The sequence below is a fragment of the Ursus americanus genome, chromosome 6 (assembly GCF_024610735.1).
Source record: "Ursus americanus isolate L20-20 chromosome 6, mUrsAme1.1.p, whole genome shotgun sequence".
NCBI lineage: Eukaryota > Metazoa > Chordata > Mammalia > Carnivora > Ursidae > Ursus > Ursus americanus.
The window spans coordinates 30500830-30521622 of record NC_142132.1 but is presented as its reverse complement, the minus strand read 5'-3'; the positions used below and the strand labels follow the sequence as shown (position 1 = coordinate 30521622).

General features: G+C 43.6%; 1 protein-coding gene and 1 pseudogene across 6 annotated transcripts in view; one reads left to right on the top strand and one right to left on the bottom strand.

The window, feature by feature from the left end:
* Positions 1–3346: 3346 nt before the first annotated feature.
* Positions 3347–3549, bottom strand: LOC123784004 (small nucleolar RNA U3; annotated as a pseudogene).
* A 15678-nt stretch (positions 3550–19227) lies between these two features.
* Positions 19228–20793, top strand: part of LCOR (ligand dependent nuclear receptor corepressor) — a 134204-nt gene continuing 132638 nt past the window's right edge. Inside the window, exons 1-2 of one of the 6 annotated variants that reach the window (XM_045784975.2) lie at positions 19228–19397; positions 20422–20495. Coding sequence is in view for 3 of the 6 variants with exons in the window: in XM_087862848.1 (XP_087718974.1) it covers positions 20056–20138; positions 20422–20495 (157 nt within the window). In the remaining 3 variants the exon portion in view is untranslated. Of the gene's footprint in view, positions 19402–19943; positions 20139–20421; positions 20496–20793 lie in introns of those variants that run through there. The other 5 variants (XM_087862846.1, XM_045784974.2, XM_087862848.1 and 2 more) reach the window with 5 other exon arrangements.

Below are 20793 nucleotides of genomic sequence, written 5' to 3'. Positions count from 1 at the left end.
GCCTGTAATAAATGCCAGGGTCTGTCTGCACATGGAAGTAGGTGGTTACCTCTCTCTCTTCTCCACCCCTTTATCACCTAGACACAGCGTCTGGGGAAGGTTAGCAGAGTTACAGAAGCATAGCCTCTCTCAGCCAGAACTTTCCTCCCTCCCATCTACCTGCCTCATCCACCAACACCCAGTGACGACTTTATAGCCCAATCTGACTGCAGCTCTCCAATCAGATAGGTGAACGTGCTCAGGTCCTTGGTCTAGAAATTTTTACCTTCTCTGGCCCCAAGGGGACTTTGGCCCTAAATTTAATTTGAAGTTGAAGAATGTTGTAGGGGCTATGCTGTGGCCAGGAGGGCTGAGTAACCAGAACAGAAAGTGGGAGAGGAGGGTGGGAAATGCCCCTCCTTTTGCCGTTACCAGGGACTTCTTTCTGGGCCAAATTTGGTACCAACTAAAGCACGTGGAAGTGCCTAAGCAAGGGTTTGGTGAATGAATGTGATTCGTCTTGAGTTTTTTCTTGTGAATGCTCTTGAGTTTAGCTTAGCCCTTGTCCTTTCATGCTGAGCAGCACAAGACCAGGCAAAGGAGTAGGCAATGTGACCGGGCTTGGCGGCTTTACCTACTAGACCCCATAGCTCCATCCACAGTTTGCCGACACAGCTCCTAGGTTCCCCTATTGTTAACATCTTACATTACACAGTATATTGTCAAAACTAAGAAACCAACCTTAGCATATTATTGTTATTGAAACTCCAGACTGTATGTTGCTAGTTTTAACTAGTATTAACTAAACTAAGCTAAACTAAACTAACTACACTGATTTCAATAGATTTTTGCAGCTAATGCTTTTTTCAGTTTCAGGATCCAATCCAGGATACCACATTGCATTTAGGAGCTAATGTGCTTTTCGCCATCCTATAAATCTCCTTTAACACCCATTTCCAGCCCCATCCCTGAACTGTCTTCCAAGATTTAACATCAATCATAGGGGAGGAGAAGGAGCCAAGGTCCTAAGGTTAGGTCTAAAAGCCACCTCAGCATTTCTCATTAGCATTTCCCAAAATGAAATCTCCGGATGAAGCGTTCAACAAGAAACTCTGCTATTTTCAAGGAAAGAGAGATTCTATAGCCAAAAGAATTAAAGAAATGCTTGATGCCAGGGGTGCTTGGGTGGCTCAGTGGTTTAGCGTCTGCCTTCGGCCCAGGGCGTGATCCCGGAGTCCTGGGATCGAGCCCCACATCAGGCTCATCCGCTGTGAGCCGCTGTGAGCCTGCTTCTTCCTCTCCCACTCCCCCTGCTTGTGTTCCCTCTCTTGCTGGCTGTCTCTCTGTCAGATAAATAAAAATCTTAAAAAAAAAAAAAATGCTTGATGCCAAATCCCTTCTTGAAGAGGCAAAATATTTATCGACATGACAAAAACTCTGAAAAGTCTTACAATAAATAAGCCAGTTCAACTTAACAGAACTTTTATCAAATTTCAGTCATTTCTGCACCACCTTCATGCTTTTTGCTGTATCTGCACAGTGTGTACTATTATTGACTTAATCTTCTTCTTTAAATCCACTCATCTTTTAAAAAATACATTGTAAAGAGCATTTGATATCACTACTCTCAATGGAAAATTAAGATCATTTGCCAAAATTAGTTAGAATGGAAAAAATGTTAATTTCAACCAAGAACTTCCTAAAGTCATCTCATCTATCACCAGTGGTTCACATATGATAGATTGCAAAATATTGGTTAACCAGAACCCTTTTTTCCATAACACCTGTTAAAATCCTGGGGAGACACTTTGGGAAAGGCTTAGAAGATCAGAAAATATATAGAGGGAGCTAGTGGTAGACCCTGAACTGAAGCTGAAGCCCCTACTTGCCTCTCAAGTGCCCTCCTCACAATTCCTATTCTGCTTCTGAGGTTCAGACCTCCCTTGGGCACGGCCAAAGGAGATTCCATGGGGGTCACAGTTTGTAACACAAAAAGTTCAGATTCCATGTGGTCTGGTTTTGATCCTGACTTTGGGATTTTAAACAGATTCCCACACCTAGTTCTGAAGGCTCCCTATCTTCCTCCACTCTAGGGGAAGAACTTGGATCTGATTCTTTGTCAAAGTACATGGGTACAAAGTGTTTTCTGAGTCCCAACTATCATTGCTACCTATACCCCGCCAATTCCCACCTACTGACCACTGACCAAGTTCCTGCACTTTGTCCGGTTCTTCCTAAAGTCATGTTATTTTAAAATTTAATTGTGTTTGAGCAACAGGGTGTGGCAAGGGGGGGGTGCCTATTGTTAATCAGTAACAGAGAGCGGCAGATAAACAAGGTGCTTCCAGCTGGGTGGGGCACATTTGGCTCTCAGTTCTCCCTAAAGCGGCTCCAGAAACTTGAGTACTTGATTTGACTGGCGCTCTTGGCTGTTTTCTCATTGCGAGAGGCTAGAGTACAGGTGTTGCTGACCCCTCCTCCATTTGGTCAGTTGCTTGATGCCTTGAGTGGGTTTGACAACATAATGCTCACTAATCCTACCCCAGCTGGTTTCTAACATTCAGACCAGATTTGAGTGCCCCTGGGCTTGATAATAGCCTCTGGAATCATCCATTCCTTTCTTTATTCAAAATATTAAACATTTTGATTAAGCCAGTCTGTGCTATGGTTTACGTAATAATGGGTAACATTTACGGAGCTCTTACTCCTTGCACATTATCTCACTTAATCTTGGGACAACTTTAGGAAAAAGATATTCTTTTTCTCATTTTAAGGTCAGGTAACCAGGGCCCCAACAACTTAAATACCTTTCCAAATTTTACGTAATTATCAAATGCCAGATCTAGTATTTGAACCCAGGCATATACTTAATGCCAGAGCCTGTACTCTTAGCCCTTAGCCTATACGGCCTCTGTGGGAGAAGGCGTGGTTTGTAACTTCAAGGAGTTCACATACTTAAAATAGCTATTTTGAGGTCCTTTTTTTTTTTTAAAGATTTTATTTATTTATTTGACAGAGGGTGGGAGAGATACAAGCAGGGGGAGGGAGAAGCGGGGAGCCTGATGCGGGGCTTTATCCCAGGACCCCAGGATCACGACAGGAGCCAAAGGCAGATGCTTAACAGACTGAGCCACTCAGGTGCCCCTATATTGAGGTCCTTTAAAGATCTCTATTTTGAGGGTAGGGAGCCTGCTTCTCCCTCTCCCTCCGCTTGTGGTTTCTTGCTCTCTGTCAAATAAATAAATAAAACCTTTAAAAAAATCTCTGCCATCTCTGGATATGTTTCTACCTTTTGTCTCCTCCCTGGTGATTTATCACACTCTCCTTTCTCACAACTAGTAAGGTTTCTTGTTTTGCTTTGTTTTGTTTTACTCAGACAGCGTCCCTTCCCTCCAGCTTCTCCAAAGGAGAAGAATGATCATCAATGACGAAGGGCGATTGCAAAAAAAAAACTCCCAGTGGAGTCAGCTTCACGCTCAGGAAGGGACAGTGCGCCCTCCTCATGGTTTCAGGTTCTCTGCACGTTCTCTAGTAGCAAACCATAGAAATGATCCCTGAAGGTCTAGTCTTGCAACTAGTAAGTCTTATTGAATGTTGTACATCGTGGACATTATGTTGTAGAGCAGCTGGATTTTGTTGTCTTCCTCTTAAAAATGCTAAGACTTTTCTTTTTCTGGAAGTAAGTTAATTTTTAATTTGGATTAGCCTGATCTTGTCAGAGCTTTTTTTTTTTTTTTAAGATTTTATTTATTTATTTGACAGAGAGAGACAGCCAGCGAGAGAGGGAACACAAGCAGGGGGAGTGGGAGAGGAAGAAGAAGGCTCCCAGCAGAAGAGCCTGATGTGGGGCTCGAACACAGAATGCCGGGATCACGCCCTGAGCCGAAGGCAGACGCCCAACCACTGCCCCACCCAGCGCCCCTTGTTTTTTCCTTTTTTACGACTATTCTAGCGTTCCCTTATTCAACAGCTAAAGTAGCCCTGTTCCTTAGGCATGAGAGTTATGAGATCCAAACTCAAAGCCCAGAGTAAAAGACAAAGATCTCTCGAACATCTCTGTTCTTGCAATCCACTAGCAGCTGTTTTCTCTCAGGTCTCCTGGATGTTTTCTCGAGCACATGCAACTTACGTAGCATTCAGTCAAAGACTGGATTTCCATTAAAGGAATCCCTTTGCATAATTTTTGCGCTGCTTTTTGTGTGGATCTTTCCTCTAACCTTCCTCACACATTACGCTCACTACAGTAGTCTAGAATCTGCCTCCTGCTCTGTTTAGGCTCCACCTCCTTTCACCATGGTTTGGAGGGGTGCCCAGGCAGAAAATTGGGTTGAATATGGAGCTCACCTCATGTATTTCCATTTTCTCAAAGATCACAGATCAGCACCATCTATTGTTCAATGCCTACAAATAATTGCTTCATGTATTTTGGCAATTTCATAGTTGTATATGATGAGAGAGTAAGTATAGTACCAATTATTCATTTATGGCCAGCCCTAGAAAGCCTGGTTGTTCCATTTTATAACAATCTGACAATCTCTGAATCTTAACTGGAATTTTAGTCTAAGTGCATATTAGAATTTGTTTCTATCATCTAACTTTTTGCTGTGTATATGTTTTGCTTTTTCTTTTCTTTCTTTTTTTTTAAAAGATTTTATTTATTTATTTCACAGAGATAGAGACAGCCAGCGAGAGAGGGAACACAGCAGGGGAGTGGGAGAGGAAGAAGCAGACTCCCAGTGGTGGAGCCTGATGTGGGGCTCGATCCCACAACGCCGGGATCACACCCTGAGCCGAAGGCAGACACTTAACGACTGAGCCACCCAGGCGCCCCATGTTTTGCTTTTTCAATGGTTTGCTTTTTTCATTTTTTTCTTTACAAAAATTAAAGTTATTTTGTTTGTTCTTTTAGTTTTTATTTCATTTTACCTCTCTACACATTTTAAAGGTCTACATACTATTCCCATTTTTTTTTACTAGTTATTCTTGAAGTTTGTCATGCCTACTTATACCAACAGTTCTATAGTTCATATCTGTCCCTCTGCTGAATTACATGAAGTCTTTAGAATACCTCTTAAATCCTTCACTCCTAACTCGTAACTTATTGTTACTCAGTATTTCCGCTTAATTCTTTAAAAAATACACAAATGAGACATTATAACATTTTTACTTCATATAAATAATGTTTAATGTTACCCACAAGTTTACCAATTTCTTTGCTATTGCTCACCAGATCTCAGGTCTTTGTTCCAAGATTTTTCTTCTTCCTGAAGTCAATTTTTTTTTAAGTCCTTTTGGTTAAAAAAAAAAATCCTTTTGGTGAAGATCTGTGGAAGATTCTCTCAAATATTAATCTCAAAATAGATTTATTCTGCTTTCATTCTAAGATTTATTTGAGAGAGAGAGAGCACGATAGTGCATACGCACGAAAACGAGCAGGTGGAGGTAAGTGGGAGAGGGAGATGAGCAGACTCCCTGCCTATGGGGAGCCCAAGATGGGGCTGGATCCCAGGACTCTGAGATCATGACCTGCACCGAAGTCAAGAGTCCAGCGCTCAATCGACTGAGCCACCCAGTGCCCCTGCCTTCATTCTTGAAAGATAATTTCAGTAGGTACAGAACTGAGAGTGGATGAATGTTTTTGGTACAGGATTTCCTTCTCCTTCTGTGCCGGAGGTTCTTGGTCATGTGGCCTGGAAGAATGAAGAGGTAGACCAGACAGAGTGGTGCGCAGCAAAGCAAGGTTTTACTGAGCAACAGTACAAAGCACCTAGAGAGGGAGGGGACCCAAGAGGGTTACAAACAAAAGTTTCTAAGTCTAGGGGTTTTTATGGGCTTTGTTGGCGGGCTGGTTTAATCTGATTAACCCTCGCACGTGTCATCCAATTGGGTTTTTGTCATCTATCTATCACGTGAGAAAGGGTGGAGGGCTCCTTCCAGGGTGGTGTAAAATTCTGTTAAGGGTGGTTCCTTCTTAGAGCTGGGGGACTCTTGTTCCGCCAGCTTGTCTTCCAAATCCTTCATCATTTTCTGATTCCAGGTTAATAGGCTCCTTTGGCACTTGAAAGGCGTTACTCAATTAGTTTTCTAACCTGAATTGTTGCTGTGGAGTCTGCAGTCAGGTGGTCATTCATTTCCAAATCATTTTTTCTCCTAAGCTGATTTTTAAAGTATTCCTTTGTATTCTGGAGTTTATAAAGTTTCTAGGTGTAGAGTGTTTTATTTATCAAGCTTGCGATAAATGTTTTGGGTGTTTATGGGTTTATATCTTTTGTCAGAAGTGAAAAATTATCATCTATCAACTTATCAGCCATTTCTTCTCTGTTCTCACTAATTTATCCCCAAGAAATCTATAAATTAGACTTACTATCCTATTTTCCATGTTTCTCACTCCCACTTTCAAAATGTTTATCCCCTTGTTTTCTTGTATGACATTCTGGATGATTTATTTAGATCCAACTTCCATTACGTCCTTAACATCTGTGCCTAATCTGTTTAACCAATGGCTTAATTAATTTTAAAATGTCAACAATTATATTTTTAGGGGCGCCTGGGTAGCGCAGTCGTTAAAGCGTCTGCCTTCGGCTCAGGGCGTGATCCCGGCGTTCCGGGATCGAGCCCCACATCGGGCTCCTCCACTGGGAGCCTGCTTCTTCCTCTCTCACTCGCCTGCTGTGTTCCCTCTCTCGCTGGCTGTCTCTCTGTCACATAAATAAAATAAAAAAAATCTTAAAAAAAAAACAATGATATTTTTAATATATATTTTCAAGAACACTGTATTTTTTTAAAAAGATTTTATTTTTATGAGGGGAGTCTGGGTGGCTCAGTCAGTTAAACCTCTACCTTTGGCTCAGGCCAGATCCCAAGGGTCTTGGGATTGAGCTCTGTGTCGGGGCTCCTTGCTCAGCCGGGAGTCTGCCTCTCCCTCTCCAACTGCCTCTCCCCCAGCTCCTGCTCTTTCTCGCTCGCTCACTCTCTCTCAAATAAATAAATAAAATCTTTAAAAAAAATAAAGATTTTATTTATTTGAGAGAGTGTCAGAGAGCAAGAGCCTGGGGGGGGGGGCAAGGGCAGGGGTTCCGTAGAGAGGGAGAGGAAGAAGCAGTCTCCTGGCAGAACAGGGAGCCCAACAGGGGGCTGGATCCCAGGACCCCAAGATCATGACCTGACTCGAAGGCAGACAGACGCTTAACTAACTGAGCCACCCAGGCGTACCAAGTACACTCTTATTTCTCTTTCAAAAATTCCCAGTCACTTTTGATAATCTCTTATTGTCTTGATCATTTTTGTAATTCAATTTTAAAATTTCATAGGAAGTTATTTTATATTTCAATTTTATAATTTCAATATCTGAAGACCATGGAAGTCTAAATCTGCCTGTTGTTCTTTTTTTTTTTTTTTTTTTCTTTTTTTTAAAGATTTATTTATTTATTTGACAGAGAAAGGCAGCCAGCGAGAGAGGGAACACAAGCAGGGGGAGTGGGAGAGGAAGAAGCAGGCTCATAGCGGAGGAGCCTGATGTGGGACTCGATCCCGGAACGCCAGGATCACGCCCTGAGCCGAAGGCAGACGCTTAACGACTGCGCCACCCAGGCGCCCCATGCCTGTTGTTCTGATTGTAGGTCATAGTGGCTTATTTTCTCTTATGTTTGTCCATCTCTGATTGTAAGATTATATGTATTTATCTTTGGGGATCCTATAGGCCTAACCTGGGGATTTTTTGATGTTTCTACTAGGAGCTACCTAGCTCCAACAGGAGCTACCATCTTGGGAACGACTTTAGCTTTTTCCAAAGATCTTTTCTTATTTAGGAATCTCAGGGTCAAGGTTCAAGATGTCTGCTTGGAACTAGGCCAAGGTTTGGTCTCTGATCAGTTGGTGTGCTGATAGGTTTACCGTCAGGGCAGTGCAACCTCCAAGCTTCTTGCTACTCACACTACCATCCTGCTTTTAGCATACTTTTTATTAGGGACCACTTAGATTTTCTTTATTTATTGCAATCCCATGTGATGTATTAAAAAATTAACCTCTTCCAGAATCTCCTTGCTTTGGAGTAATGGAATGTTTTATAGTGTCTAGCCTTCCATACTGACAGAAGTCAAAGTCACGAAGGCTGCTGCTGCTTTTTTTTTTTTTTAAGTAAGCTCTACGCCCAACTTGGGGCTCAAACTCACAACCCTGAGATCAAGAGCCAGTGCTCTACCAATTGAACCAGCCAGATGCCCCTCTTTTTCCTTTTGTTTGAAAAATGATTTGTGGGCCGTATGGGGGCATTAAGAGTAAATAAGGTAAAATATGCATTTGAAAATTGATTCAGATATAATATTCCCCAGTGAAACCACAGTAAACTAGGCAAAGTATACATTTGACTGAAGATTCAGATATGAATTTGAAAAGAATGCATAACACAGTATGTACTAGTAGCAGCAGACTGAACCAAAATGGGTAACGGTTGATGGCCTTAGAGGGAGTACTGAATGACACCGAGGATCTGTAGATATGTTTGCCCTGGGGACACTTGCTGACTATAGCTGGACGCTATAGAATCCAGGATTGGCCCTGGGGCAGAAGATCCCAGGGCAGGGAACAGCAAGAGATTTTGGTATATATATATATATGGGGTTGTAGGAAGACATTGGGTATTTCAGGGGTCAAATGAAGGCTTCCAGTCTTCATATCCCCTTAAGGTATGTGCCAAATTTTGAAGCTGATGGCCATGCTTTCACCAAGAGGCATGCAAAAATTTCCTACGTACACTGTCTCCTTCCTAGAAAACTCCTAATTTTTTTTTTTTAAAGATTTTATTTATTTATTTGACAGACATAGAGACAGCCAGCGAGAGAGGGAACACAAGCAGGGGGAGTGGGAGAGGAAGAAGCAGGCTCATAGCGGAGGAGCCTGATGTGGGGCTCGATCCCATAACACTAGGATCACGCCCTGAGCCGAAGGCAGACGCTTAACCGCTGTGCCACCCAGGCGCCCCAAAACTCCTAATGTTTTAAGCTCTAACGGTGGTTACACATATGCGGAACCAACAACAGCACTATAGTATTAGTAACGTCAAATAAAGATGTGTGGGTTCATCCAAAGTTGAGTCAACTTATTTTACCCAATGTGCCATGGTAGGTACTACACAATTTTGCAATTCTTTTTTACACACTGAGGTGTTTTATTAAAATATGCACCTGTAAAATTATTTGTTTGCAGCTTTCAAGCACTTGACGTTGATGAGCTCTAATAACTCAAGGTCTAAGGAAAGTCGGGAATACTTAGTCCAAACTTCTCCTTTTAAAGAAGTAGAAACTGAGGGCCAGAAAAATCAGAGATTTGTTGAAGGTCATAAAGCATTATCAAAGGAGATATCCAACCGGTTTCAGAAGTATAATGATGACAATGGTCCTGAAGTTTCTGAAAGGGTGATAGGTCCAAGAACTGAGCAGTTGAGGAGTTTGCCAGAATCCAAAGTGTCACACAGTATGAAAGAGCATCTGCGCAGCCACATCCCTGTCTGTTTGGAACATCTAGAGTTTACCGGCAGCATTAACACTGCGTCTAGGAGAGCGTCTGTCAAGGAGGCTCTGAAAGAATAAAAGCTTTCGGAGAGATGTTACAGAGTAATTTTCAAGGAGAGTTTTAACAGGGAGTTTTTCATGCTAAGGTTACATCAACTGCAAGCAACTAGTGGAGATTATATTTTCTTTTTTTTTTTTAAGTGAATGTGTGGAAAAGATCAAGATGTCATTCATCACTTGAGTATATTTATTCTCTTTCTCTGAACATGAAATGCCACCCATCCTATGAACAGAGGAGTTGTCCTTTGTTTTATGTCCTACCAGTTTATCTACAGTATTTCAAGTCTTCCACGGTGTATGCTTTGGAATTTGTTACTTCTGCGTTTCAATTGATTTGAAAAGAACCGTTATTAGATCAATAAGACAATGCTTGAGAAGAAATTACAGGCCTGCAGGCAAAATAATAAGTCATAAACATATGTAATTGTATAAGACATTCAGCATAACATGGCTTTAGTGACAAATGACAGCCCTTGAACTTAAGAGGCATTTCAATGAGAAAGGCATTTCAATGAGAAATCACAAATAAAAGAATATTAATGGGATTTTTAAGAAAAGAGTGTGGACTGGTTAGTGGAATTGTTAAATATATTCTAATGCTTTTATCATCTTTCAAGAATAACTGTATTAGTCAGCGCAGGAGCTTTTATGCTCTGAAGAAACAACAATCCCAATTAAATGATGCAGAACTTCAAAGACTTAGTGGGTAAACATTTGTTAAATGTCAATAGCACGGTGTTTAAATTGATATAGAAAAGTAAAAAGGAAGTTTGGCTATCTTTTAATTACATACAAAGCCACACTAGCATTTACCTTCATCTGTGAAGAGGATAAAAACCAAATTACTAGAATCTCCTGAGTTCAAATTTTTCCATCTACCTGTTGTGTGAATTTGTGTAAGAAATTTAAACTCTGTGTGCTTTATTTTTCCCATCTCTAAGATGAGATTTAAAAACAGTACCTATTTTGTAGAATTGTTTTACGTCTGAAATAAAATAAGGCAGGTAAAGTGCTTAGTTCAAGACTTGGAGTCCTCACTCAACAAGTAGTATCATTATTCCACAAGTTCATATAAGTTACCCTGATTTTTTTTCCCCTAAACTGAAGGGTATTTAAGAAATCTGTATTGTGGGGTTTTTGTGTGTTTTTTTGGTATTAATAATTACTGTATTAACTTCAAGAAATAATTAAGATTCACCTACATGGATGAAACTACTTTTTATAATAACCTAGTATGGGGTGCCTGAGTGAATCAGTTGGTTAAGTGTCTGCCTTCAGCTCAGGTCATAATCCCAGGGTATGAACCCAGGGTCCTGGGATCAAGTACCACGTCGGGCTCCTTGCTCAGCAGGGAGTCTGCTTCTCCTTCCATCTCCCCACCCCCGCTCGTGCTTGCTCGCTTTCTCTCTTGCAAAAATAAATAAAATTTTAAAAATATATAATAACCTAGTATTGTATCATATCGTATCTCTTCTCATCTCATCTCATATCTAGTACTCTTGGAGGCCAGCATTGAAAGACCATTGTGTAAGGAGTGAGTAGATGTGAATTCTATGCCCAGCTGTGTCTGTTCTGTTTCCAACCTTGAAGATAATTTACATCTCTAATGACTGCACCTGCATCTTCAGACCCATGAAAATAACCTGGCCTGGAAGTCATGTGTCTCACTTCTGCCCATAATCAGTTCATTGACCAGAACAAGTCACCCATTTGTTTGGGTAGCTGCTACATAGCAGGCTCTGTATAATCAACCTTTCAAAGATGACATGAGAACTGCTCAGTAATGAGAGGTCATTTTTGTTAGATGGGAAGAATCTCAGATGTAAATTTTGAAATGTAGGTTTTGCCAAAGCTCAGTAAGAATATTTAAGCACTATCTGTGATTTTACCAAACTTTCTTTTTCTTACTTAAAATTTTCTTTGAAGACTTCCTTTGGCTTTAAACACTTTAATTTTGCCTAACTCAGATGTATTTTACACCTTTTCAGGCTTAAAAAGAAACAAATTTTCCATGGAAAATTTGCTACCTAGTTATAATATTTGCTACCTAGTTATAAATAACTCCTTTCTGGTGATTCTTCCCCCCCCCCCCCCCCAGTCACCTAACAAAGACAACAGTGAACTGTTGTTTGTTTTTTCCTGAGAACCAGATGAACAAAATACCATGTGTTCGGGTAAATAGCTCAGCATAAGGATCAACATAGAATATGATTCCGAGGGCTTATAGGGAAAAAAAGGCTCACTCCTTAAAAAAAAATAATGCTAAGGATATTTTTTACAAAGATTTTATTTATTTGTCAGAGAGAGAGACAGAGATTGAGAGAGAGCGCACAAGCAGGGGGAGTGGCAGGCAGAGGGAGAAGCAGCCTCCCGATGAATTCCCCCAGGACTCCGGGATCATGACCTGAGCTGAAGGCAGACGCTTAACCAACTGAGCCACCCACCCAGGTATCCCAATGCTAAAGACATTTAAGTTTCATTCCTACAATTTCTGAAAACTCTTTATATCTTAGTTAATTCATTCCATTGTCATTTAGGAAAATATCTCATAAACTTAAATTTTTTCTTAACATTAGTGACCACAAAGATACTATTGTCTATCATCGCCTTCTTCCTAGGCTAGCACCATGGTAATTTTGTGACTATGGCCTTATATTATAATATTTAGTAAAGTAAATCTCTCCTTGTCACATGTCAGATTCCCTGGAAGCAGAATTGGAGATGAACTTTGGGATGCAAAAGGTTTATTACGGACTAGCATTTGTGGAAGGGAATTGGTAGTGGTGGGGGGGGGGGGCAGAATTGGGCAGAGAAAGTATTCAAACCAAGATTCAGGTCAACAAAGCCTCAGCCAACCCAGTGAAGTACTTTGGAACAAGTGTTAACTGTCAGTGTCCAGCATCAGGCAGAAGTGACCAGGCTGTAGCCTGCTAGCCCTTAGTCACCGTATCCTGGCAGCCCCAGAAAGACGTGACCTTGGGCAAAATAGCTCTGAGCAGCTGAGGCTAACCCCGAAGCAGCTGACAGCTGGAGGCTATGTAGTGATCACAATCCCTACAAGCCAAACTGTGAGTTCTTTCTCGGAGGATCTAAGCTGCACATTTCCAAGGCTAACATATTCTTCTTTGCTGTTCTCTTTTTTAAGAAATTTTTCGTTGTTGTTAGAAAAAGAGAGAAAGAGCACGTGCGTGTGTGGCGGGGGGGGGGGGGCAGGGGCAGAAGAAGAGGGAGAGAGAATCTTAACCAAGCTCCACGTGCAGCGCAGAGCCTCACCGAGCCTCTGTCTCCAACCCTGAGATCATGACCGGAGTGGAAATCAAGTCAGATGCTGGATGCTTAACTGACTGAGCCACCCAGGCACCCCTGCTCTTCTCTTTCAAAACCGATATCGTAATTATTCATGGACCTTTATTTTTCTTTATAAATTTTGGAAAGTTTTTTGAGTTCCTTTTGGAGTTTTGGTTAGAATGGCACAGAATGTATGCCATCCAATATGGGGAGAATTGACATCCCCTGGATAGTGCTGTGCCATGCAGATGATACTTGAGTAGCCAGAAGATGACACTCTTTTTTTTTTTAATATTTTATTTATTTATTTGACAGAGATAGAGACAGCCAGTGAGAGAGGGAACACAAGCAGGGGGAGTGGGAGAGGAAGAAGCAGGCTCATAGCGGAGGAGCCCGATGTGGGGCTTGATCCCATAACACCGGGATCGCGCCCTGAGCCGAAGGCAGACGCTTAACTGCTGTGCCACCCAGGCGCCCCAGAAGATGACACTATTGAGAAGTGTTTCTGGAGGCAGCAGGACAAGGAGGCAGCGAGTATGGTCAGGAGATTGTTAAATGCAGTGGGGATCAAGCAAATAAATATACTGAAGTCAATACGAAAAAATATGGGCACCTGGTTTCTCACTGTCAAAGGGGGATTTATAAGTGTGTAGCAGGGAAAGGCTTGCAAGTATTCAGAGGGGCTGGATTGGAATTGAATGCATCAGTGTAAACTCATGGTGTTTATATTTAGAGACAGATATAGAAATATAAATACAGATGTGTGTATATACATATGTATATATGTATACGTATATAACTGATAGATGTGTATATATATACATATATGCATATGTATATACACACATATACTTCACAGCTCTGACTGCTGCTAAGACCTAGTAGCCATGACACCCCAGTAGGAGTGAACACACTGAGCCCAAATCTTGATTTCTGAATACAATCCTCCACCAAAAGTAAGCAGGGCTCATTCTAGAGCTGAGGCAGAGAAAATACAAAATGAGCCTAGAACATCTAGCTGTACCAGAAAATGAGGAAAATGTTTGTAGAATGATGGGGGTATGCCAAAAGGATAAAAAAGTCAGCTTGAAGTGACTCTCACTGGCCAAATCTGGGATGATGACAATAACTACAGCAATCCATTACAACCCACTGAATGAAACAGGAAATGATGAGTCCATAAGTAATGAATCAATAAGTAAAAGGGGAAGAGCACAAACTCATATTCAAATATAAACTAGTTAATACAGAAGAAACGATGAAGAAAATAACTTTTTGACCATCATCATTGTGACAAGTGATTCAGGCAACGATTCATGGATGTTAAGGCTGGTGGGTAGGGTGAGGGACAGGACGTTGGTATAATCTCAGAATATCTCCCTACAAAATATTTATCAAGTACAAAGGAAACAATGGTGATTTTATGGTGGAGAAAACCACTTGATCAGATGAGCAAATTTTCATCACAATTATGTGAAGAGTTAATTGACATCATGAGCCCTTGATGAGATGCCCAGAGACCCCAGCCTCATTTCTGTGGTTTTCTTGTCACAGTGTATGGCCTGAGTCTAGTCATGAGGAACACTGCATAAACCCAGTTGAGGATCACCCTACAGAATGAGAGGCCCGTTCTTTTCAGGACTGTCAAGATCATAAAAAAAAAAAAAAACAAGAAAAGACTGAGGATTGTACCAGAATCAAAAAGACTGAGAATACACGCAGTTAAATTCAGTGTAACTTCCTGGATGGGATTCTGGACCAGAAAAGGAAAAGAGACGTCATTGTTAACAGAGAGTGAAATTGTAATGGGGCCTGTATTGTATCAGTGTTGATCTTCTGATGTGATGGGAGGGTTATATGTGGTTATGAAGGAGAGTGTCTTTGCTTTATGGACATTCACACTGGATATTTAGGGATGATAGGAGTCAAGTCTGTAGTTTTCTATCGGATTGTTCATAAAAAGACCCAACAACAAGAACAAAACCATCTATACAGGTACATAGAGAGCAAAAGCAGATGTGCAAGATATTAACAATTGGGGGATTTGTGAGGGGAATATAGGTGTTCTCGCAACTTTTCTATAATTTGAAACTATTTCAAAATAGGTAGGATACATATGCATACTCATATTTAAAACAAACATAAAAACACATGTTTACACAAAAACTTGTTTGCAAATATTCATTGCAGAATTACCTATAATAGCTAAAACATGAAATCGATCAAGTGTCCATCAATTGGAATGGATAAACAAAATGCTGTATATCTATATGATGAAATATTATTTGGCAATAAAAAGGAAGTGTTGATACGTACTACAGTGTAGATGAACCTTGCAAACATCGTGCTCAGTGAAAGCAACCAGTCAGAGAAGACCACCGGCTATATGATTCCATTTACCTGAAATGTCCAGAAGAAGAAAATTCAGAGACAGAAAGTAGATTCGTTGTTGCCAGGGTTTGAGGAAAGGAAGAAATGGGGAGTAACTGCTAATACACATGGGGTTTCTTTGGGGCTGATGAAAATGGTCTAATAGTGATTGTGGTGATGGTTGCACAACCCTGTAAATATACTAAAAAACCACTGACAGGTGAATTTTATAGTATGTGAAATATATCTCAAAACAACTTTAAAAGAAAAAAAGTGTCATTTACACACATAACATAGAGTAAAGCCATAAAGTTTTCTGGGCACACAGGCAGACTGAAAAGAGAGGAACTTGGAAAGTCTTTTACTAAAGCACGAAGAACCCCTACAGGAGCAGTTCCAAGTGTCCCAGCTTCCCTTCTGCCCACTAGGTCTTGGCTCTAATTCCAGGTCCCGTTTTCCCTGCAGTACAGGAAGCAAAATAATGCGAAGATTAAAGAGCCGGCTCTGCATCCAGATTGTTTTTTTTTTTTTAAAGATTTTATTTATGTATTTGAGAGAGAGAGAGAAAGAGAGAGAGAGAAAAAACATGAGCAGGGGGAGGGGCAGAGGGAGAAGCAGATTCCCTGCTAAGCAGGGAACCAGTCTTGGGGTTTGATTCCAGGAGCCTGGGATCGAGACCCGAGCTGAAGGCACAGACTGAGCCACCCAGGCACCCAGATTGCCTGGGTTTGAATCCAAATCTACCATAACCTGTAGTTAGGCAAGTTACTTAGCCTCTCTGTGCTCTGGTATCAAATGGGGATGCTTGATTGGGTTGTTGTAAGGAATAAGACATAATCCATGAAGAGTGCTTTTAAAAGTGTCACTTATCGGAATTCATGAGAAGCTGACCATGTTTTTTTTTTAACAAGTCTTGCATCAGGAGACTTCTTTCTTAAAAAGCTCCAATCCGTTTCATCCTCCCATTTCTCTGACGTCCTTTCCCATATTATATGCCACCTCCAACTAATCAGACGCAAGCTTGATATAATCCTGACCAACCAGTCTATGGTTCACAGAGACTATCCCCACTCTCTGATCGTCATTTTCTGAGCTCCGTTTTTCCCTATCATCTGACCATTGCAAGAACTATAGAACATAACTTAGGGAATGTTGTTTTCAAAGGCCAAGGTCACTGCTGTTATTTCTTCACGCTGTTAGATATTCATCCCGAACTGTACAAGCATCGTAGTTTCCTGTCACCCTGCATGCTAGACAAGCAGATGGGAGCCTAACCCTGAGAACTGATAGTCATTTCATGCTAACAATATGACAGCCACTGTCCATGATTGTTTCATTTCATCTTCACACAATCTCTATCTTGTAGACTATTACCCTCTTTGTCACATGAGGAAACTGATGACCAGGAAAGTTAATTTGTCAAGGCCACACAGGTTCTAATGGATGGAACTAAGATTCTAATCAATCTCTCCGTGTCTTCAGATCTACTCTCTTAGCCACCGTGTTGTATTGCTCGATCTTCCCCAGAATGGGAAAGAGCTTGCAGCTAGGATCCTATTCCAGGGTAGCCAAAAGAGTTAGCGGTCAGAAATTATGTTTTAGATATCTATGTGTCCTAAGTGCCTAAGACACTGTGTGACACATGATAGGAGTTCAACATTTTTGTCAAACTGCTCAACTGTGCAATGGAACATAACCTCTCACGTGGAATTACATGAATCCTCTGTGTGCAGAATCCTGCTTCTACTTGCAGGACAATTAGAGGGTTTCGGACTCAGAGAGATCTTAGAATTCTGGTTTTGCCATTTGGTAACTTGGTGGCCTTGGACAAAGGCACTTAACTCCTCTGAGTCTTGAATCTCTGATCTGGAAAATGTAAAAGTATGTATAAATCATACCTCCTTTTTGGCATTGTTATTCAGATGGAATGAAATAAAGTTGCAATGTTAGACATATAGTAGATATTCAATAAATCAAAGTTATTACTATTGTCCCCTCATCCTTCCTTCCAAGTAAGCCTTTGTGACAGGTCAACTATATATTGGTTCCCAATTTAAAATAAGTGAAGCAATAATTGCAATTCAAACTGGAGTAATGGAAATAACATTGAATTGGGAACTGGGAAATCTGGCTTCTGGCTTTTGTTGCCCTCTTTCTATTGAGCAGCTATGCAACCAAGTCACTTTACTTGTCTGGGCTTGTTATTCCATACTTCAAATTAGAGTCAATCTCTAAGTCTCTAGGATCCTCTTAATCTACATGTCTGAGACTCTTTAAGAGATTATGTTGAGGAAGTATTACCCTTGGCTTGATCATTTCAAGCAGATTATGGGTAAATGGAAAACACATCCATTAATTCATTTTAAAGTTATATGTTGTTCATTTATTTGAAACTTCATGAAGCATACTTCTTTCAAAACCCATGGAAACTTGATTAAAAGCTACAAGACTCAAACCTACCACCTAGTGGCAAAGAAAAGGAGATTCATATTTAAGATACAAGCTGTCCCGCCATCACAGGTGCAGGGTGGGTGTCCTCAGCAATCTTTCATTTCATGTTTGTCCTTTTCTCTCACTACTCAGGATAGTTTTGTGTACACAGAAATTCAACACTTCCTGACTTAACAGTTTGTCCATTTGACAGTTCTCTTTAGCAGGTGAAATATCATGAACTTCTAATCATTGGTGTTAGATTTGGGGAGCAGAGGTGCCTTCCTACTCATACATTTCAAACCACTTCTACCCAAGAGGCCCACCCAGTCCATCTCTTTATGGTTAGACAGGGCATTCCACAAGTGCCTGGTTGAGAGACCAGGACCACTACTTTGAAAAGACAGAAATCAATACACCAACGGGATTCTTGCCTGCAAGTATTTAATGACTTTGTTTTACCTACTACAGTAATTAAAATTCTTCACATTTAAATTTAAATATCTAAAAGCAGGAATGCACCGTCCTTAAACTTAAACCCCAAAGGTGAGGAAGCGGCCAGAACCCTAGCATACTAAAGGGAGATCTATTTTCCATTTTTTCTTTTGTATTCTGTACCCCCCCTCCCACCCCTGCTTTCTCCTTTCCTTCCATTTTCTCTTTTCTCTTTCTTTCCCAAATAGCAGTCAGGTAATTAAGCTCAGAATAATGTTTAAATGGAACAGGCAGTGCCCTACGCAGGGTTATTTAATTACCCCAGGTTTTCACCTGAAAATCCCTTTCGTCATTGAAAATATTTCTCCAGTCTTACCTGAAATATGGAATTATGCCATTTTCCAACACTCTGCTTTAAGTATTGTTAATTTAGCCTTCTTTTGAAATATCATTCTCCCTTTAGCACAATTTTCTTAAACCTCTTTCTACACACACACAGCGGATCCGAATATGCCACCTTGAGAATTTCGCCTGTGATCCAGCCTTGTTAGTAAAATCCGCCTAGTTTTATAATTTAAAAAGCTTGATTCAATTTTTACGGGTTTACGAAGTCTTCCAATGACTTCCAGTGTCTTCCAATGACTTAAACTATATTCTTCTCAGTTTTTAAAACTTTCGGGGCTTAGTGCCTCCACGGGCATCTGGACATTTATTCTTAAGTCGGCTTCTTAAATAGGCTCCCGAAAGGAGCAGTTTCAGCTGAGAAGTTCAGAGAACCAGTTACCACGGAACTCGCAACAGTTGGTGTGGGGCAATAGGCAGGTTAGAAGAGATAAATGGGGCTAGTTTAAGAAACAAAAAGTCCCGGGAAGGGAGAGGTAGGGGCAGCGGTGGCCTTGGGGCACACTGCGAAAGCGGCGCAGGATCTGGGGTCGGGGCGAGCTCCAGCCCCGCGAAGGCGCCTTCCCGGCGGCCAGAGGTGGCGGTGGCTGCGGCCAAGAAACGCGGGTACAGCAGTCGGACGGCCGCTCCGCGGTGAGCGCGGGGTCCGCGCGCGCCCAGGCAGCCCCCGCGAACACGCCTGGGACACCTCGAGGTGAGGCCGGCCCTGCCCCCGCACCGCCCCCGGCGGGAGGCGCGACGCCCAGGCCGCGGGTGCGTGCGCGGCCCCGGGCGACGCGGCTGGGCGTGCGCGGGGCCGCGGCGGAGGCAGGGCCGGGCGGGCGGCAGAAGATGGCGAGGGTGTGTAGGCGGCAGCAATGCTCCGTTGAGAGACGCGGCTTTCGGCAAGAACTGGACTCGTGGCGCCACAAGCTCATTCACTGTGTAGGTGAGACTCTCCCCCGGCCGCTTCCGGCCCTTGGGCCGCCCCGCCACCGGCTGACCCGGACAAGGGAGGGAGCCGGGCAGAGGGAATTGCTGCTCCGGCCCGCCCGCCCTCTTTGGCTCGAGCGTCCCCCTCCCCCACCCCCCGGAGTGCGGGCGCGCGCGACCTCCGGGCGGGCTCTCCCCGGCTCGGGCCTGAGCACGCGCGTCGGCCCCTCCCCTCCGCGCGTCTTCCCGGGGCGGGCTCTCGGGCGGGAGCGCGTGCCCCTTCCTTTCCCCGTTTCCCCCCTTCCTTTCCCCGTTTCTCCCCTCCCCGCCCGGCGGCCTGGCGCCGCCGCCGGCTTATTGTGGAGACTCGTCCCGCGGCGCTGCCACTTGACCGGGGACGCCGCCTCCGGTTCCGCGGAGCCGGGCACGGGGCGGGGCTGGGGGGCGTGCTCAGCCCCCTCCTCCGCTCTGTCCGGCGCCTTCCCCCTCCCGTGCCTCCCCTCCCCCCACGCGCCGCGGCGCGCGCCCCAGTCCCCGCGTGCACGCGCGGCGGCGGGCGGGCGGGCGCCCGGCGCTCGGGCGTGTGCGAGGCGTGAGGTGGAGATGGGGGCGGAGGGAGCCGGAGCTGTCACAGGCCCCGGGTCCGCCTGACCGAGCCAAGTAGGGTGTCATGGCCGCGGGGGGCAGCGGCTGCACTTCCTCTGCGGGCGGCGGCGGCGGCGGCCGGGGAGTTAATCCTCGACGCTTGGGTCGGTGTGTGTGTATTTGTGTTCGGTGTGTGCGCGGCGGGGAGGAAGGGGGGTGGAACTGGGTCCTACCGAGAAGCCGGAGCGGGGGGTCGCTCTTGTCCCCTCCCGGGGGGTTTGCTGGAGCCGCCGCCTCGCCGAGAGTCTCGCCCCCCCCCCCAGCCTCCCGGGCCTCGGGTGGCTTTTTCTTCACGGGCAGGAGGGAGTGTGGACGGGGGCGCCCCGGGAGGGGCCGGGCGGCCGAGCTGCGCCTCTCACACTGTGTGTTTTGTCTGTTTTTCTCTCCCAAGGTCCCGTTTCCCTCTGTGCGGCGGCCGGCGGGACCATAAGGGCTTAACTCATATATTTAACCCCCCTCCAAAAAGTAAGTGGCCCGTGTGGTGTCTCCGCTCCGCCCGCCGCCCCCTAGCCCCAGTCCATCCTTGTGTCTGACTCTCCTGTCCTCCAGCATTGTTATTTCCCCATCTTTGCTTCAGTGCTGCTGCTGTGGGGGAAAATGCTTTCTCGTGCTCCTCCGTCCCCCAGGCCCAGTCTTCGGGGAGGCGCAGAATTCCAGCCCCTTTCCCCCTTCTCCCCCCGTGGGGAATATTCTTGGGAACCAGGTCTTCCCCAGCAGAATCTAGGAGATTCTATCCGTACGCTTGGGCCCCTCATCCCCTCCT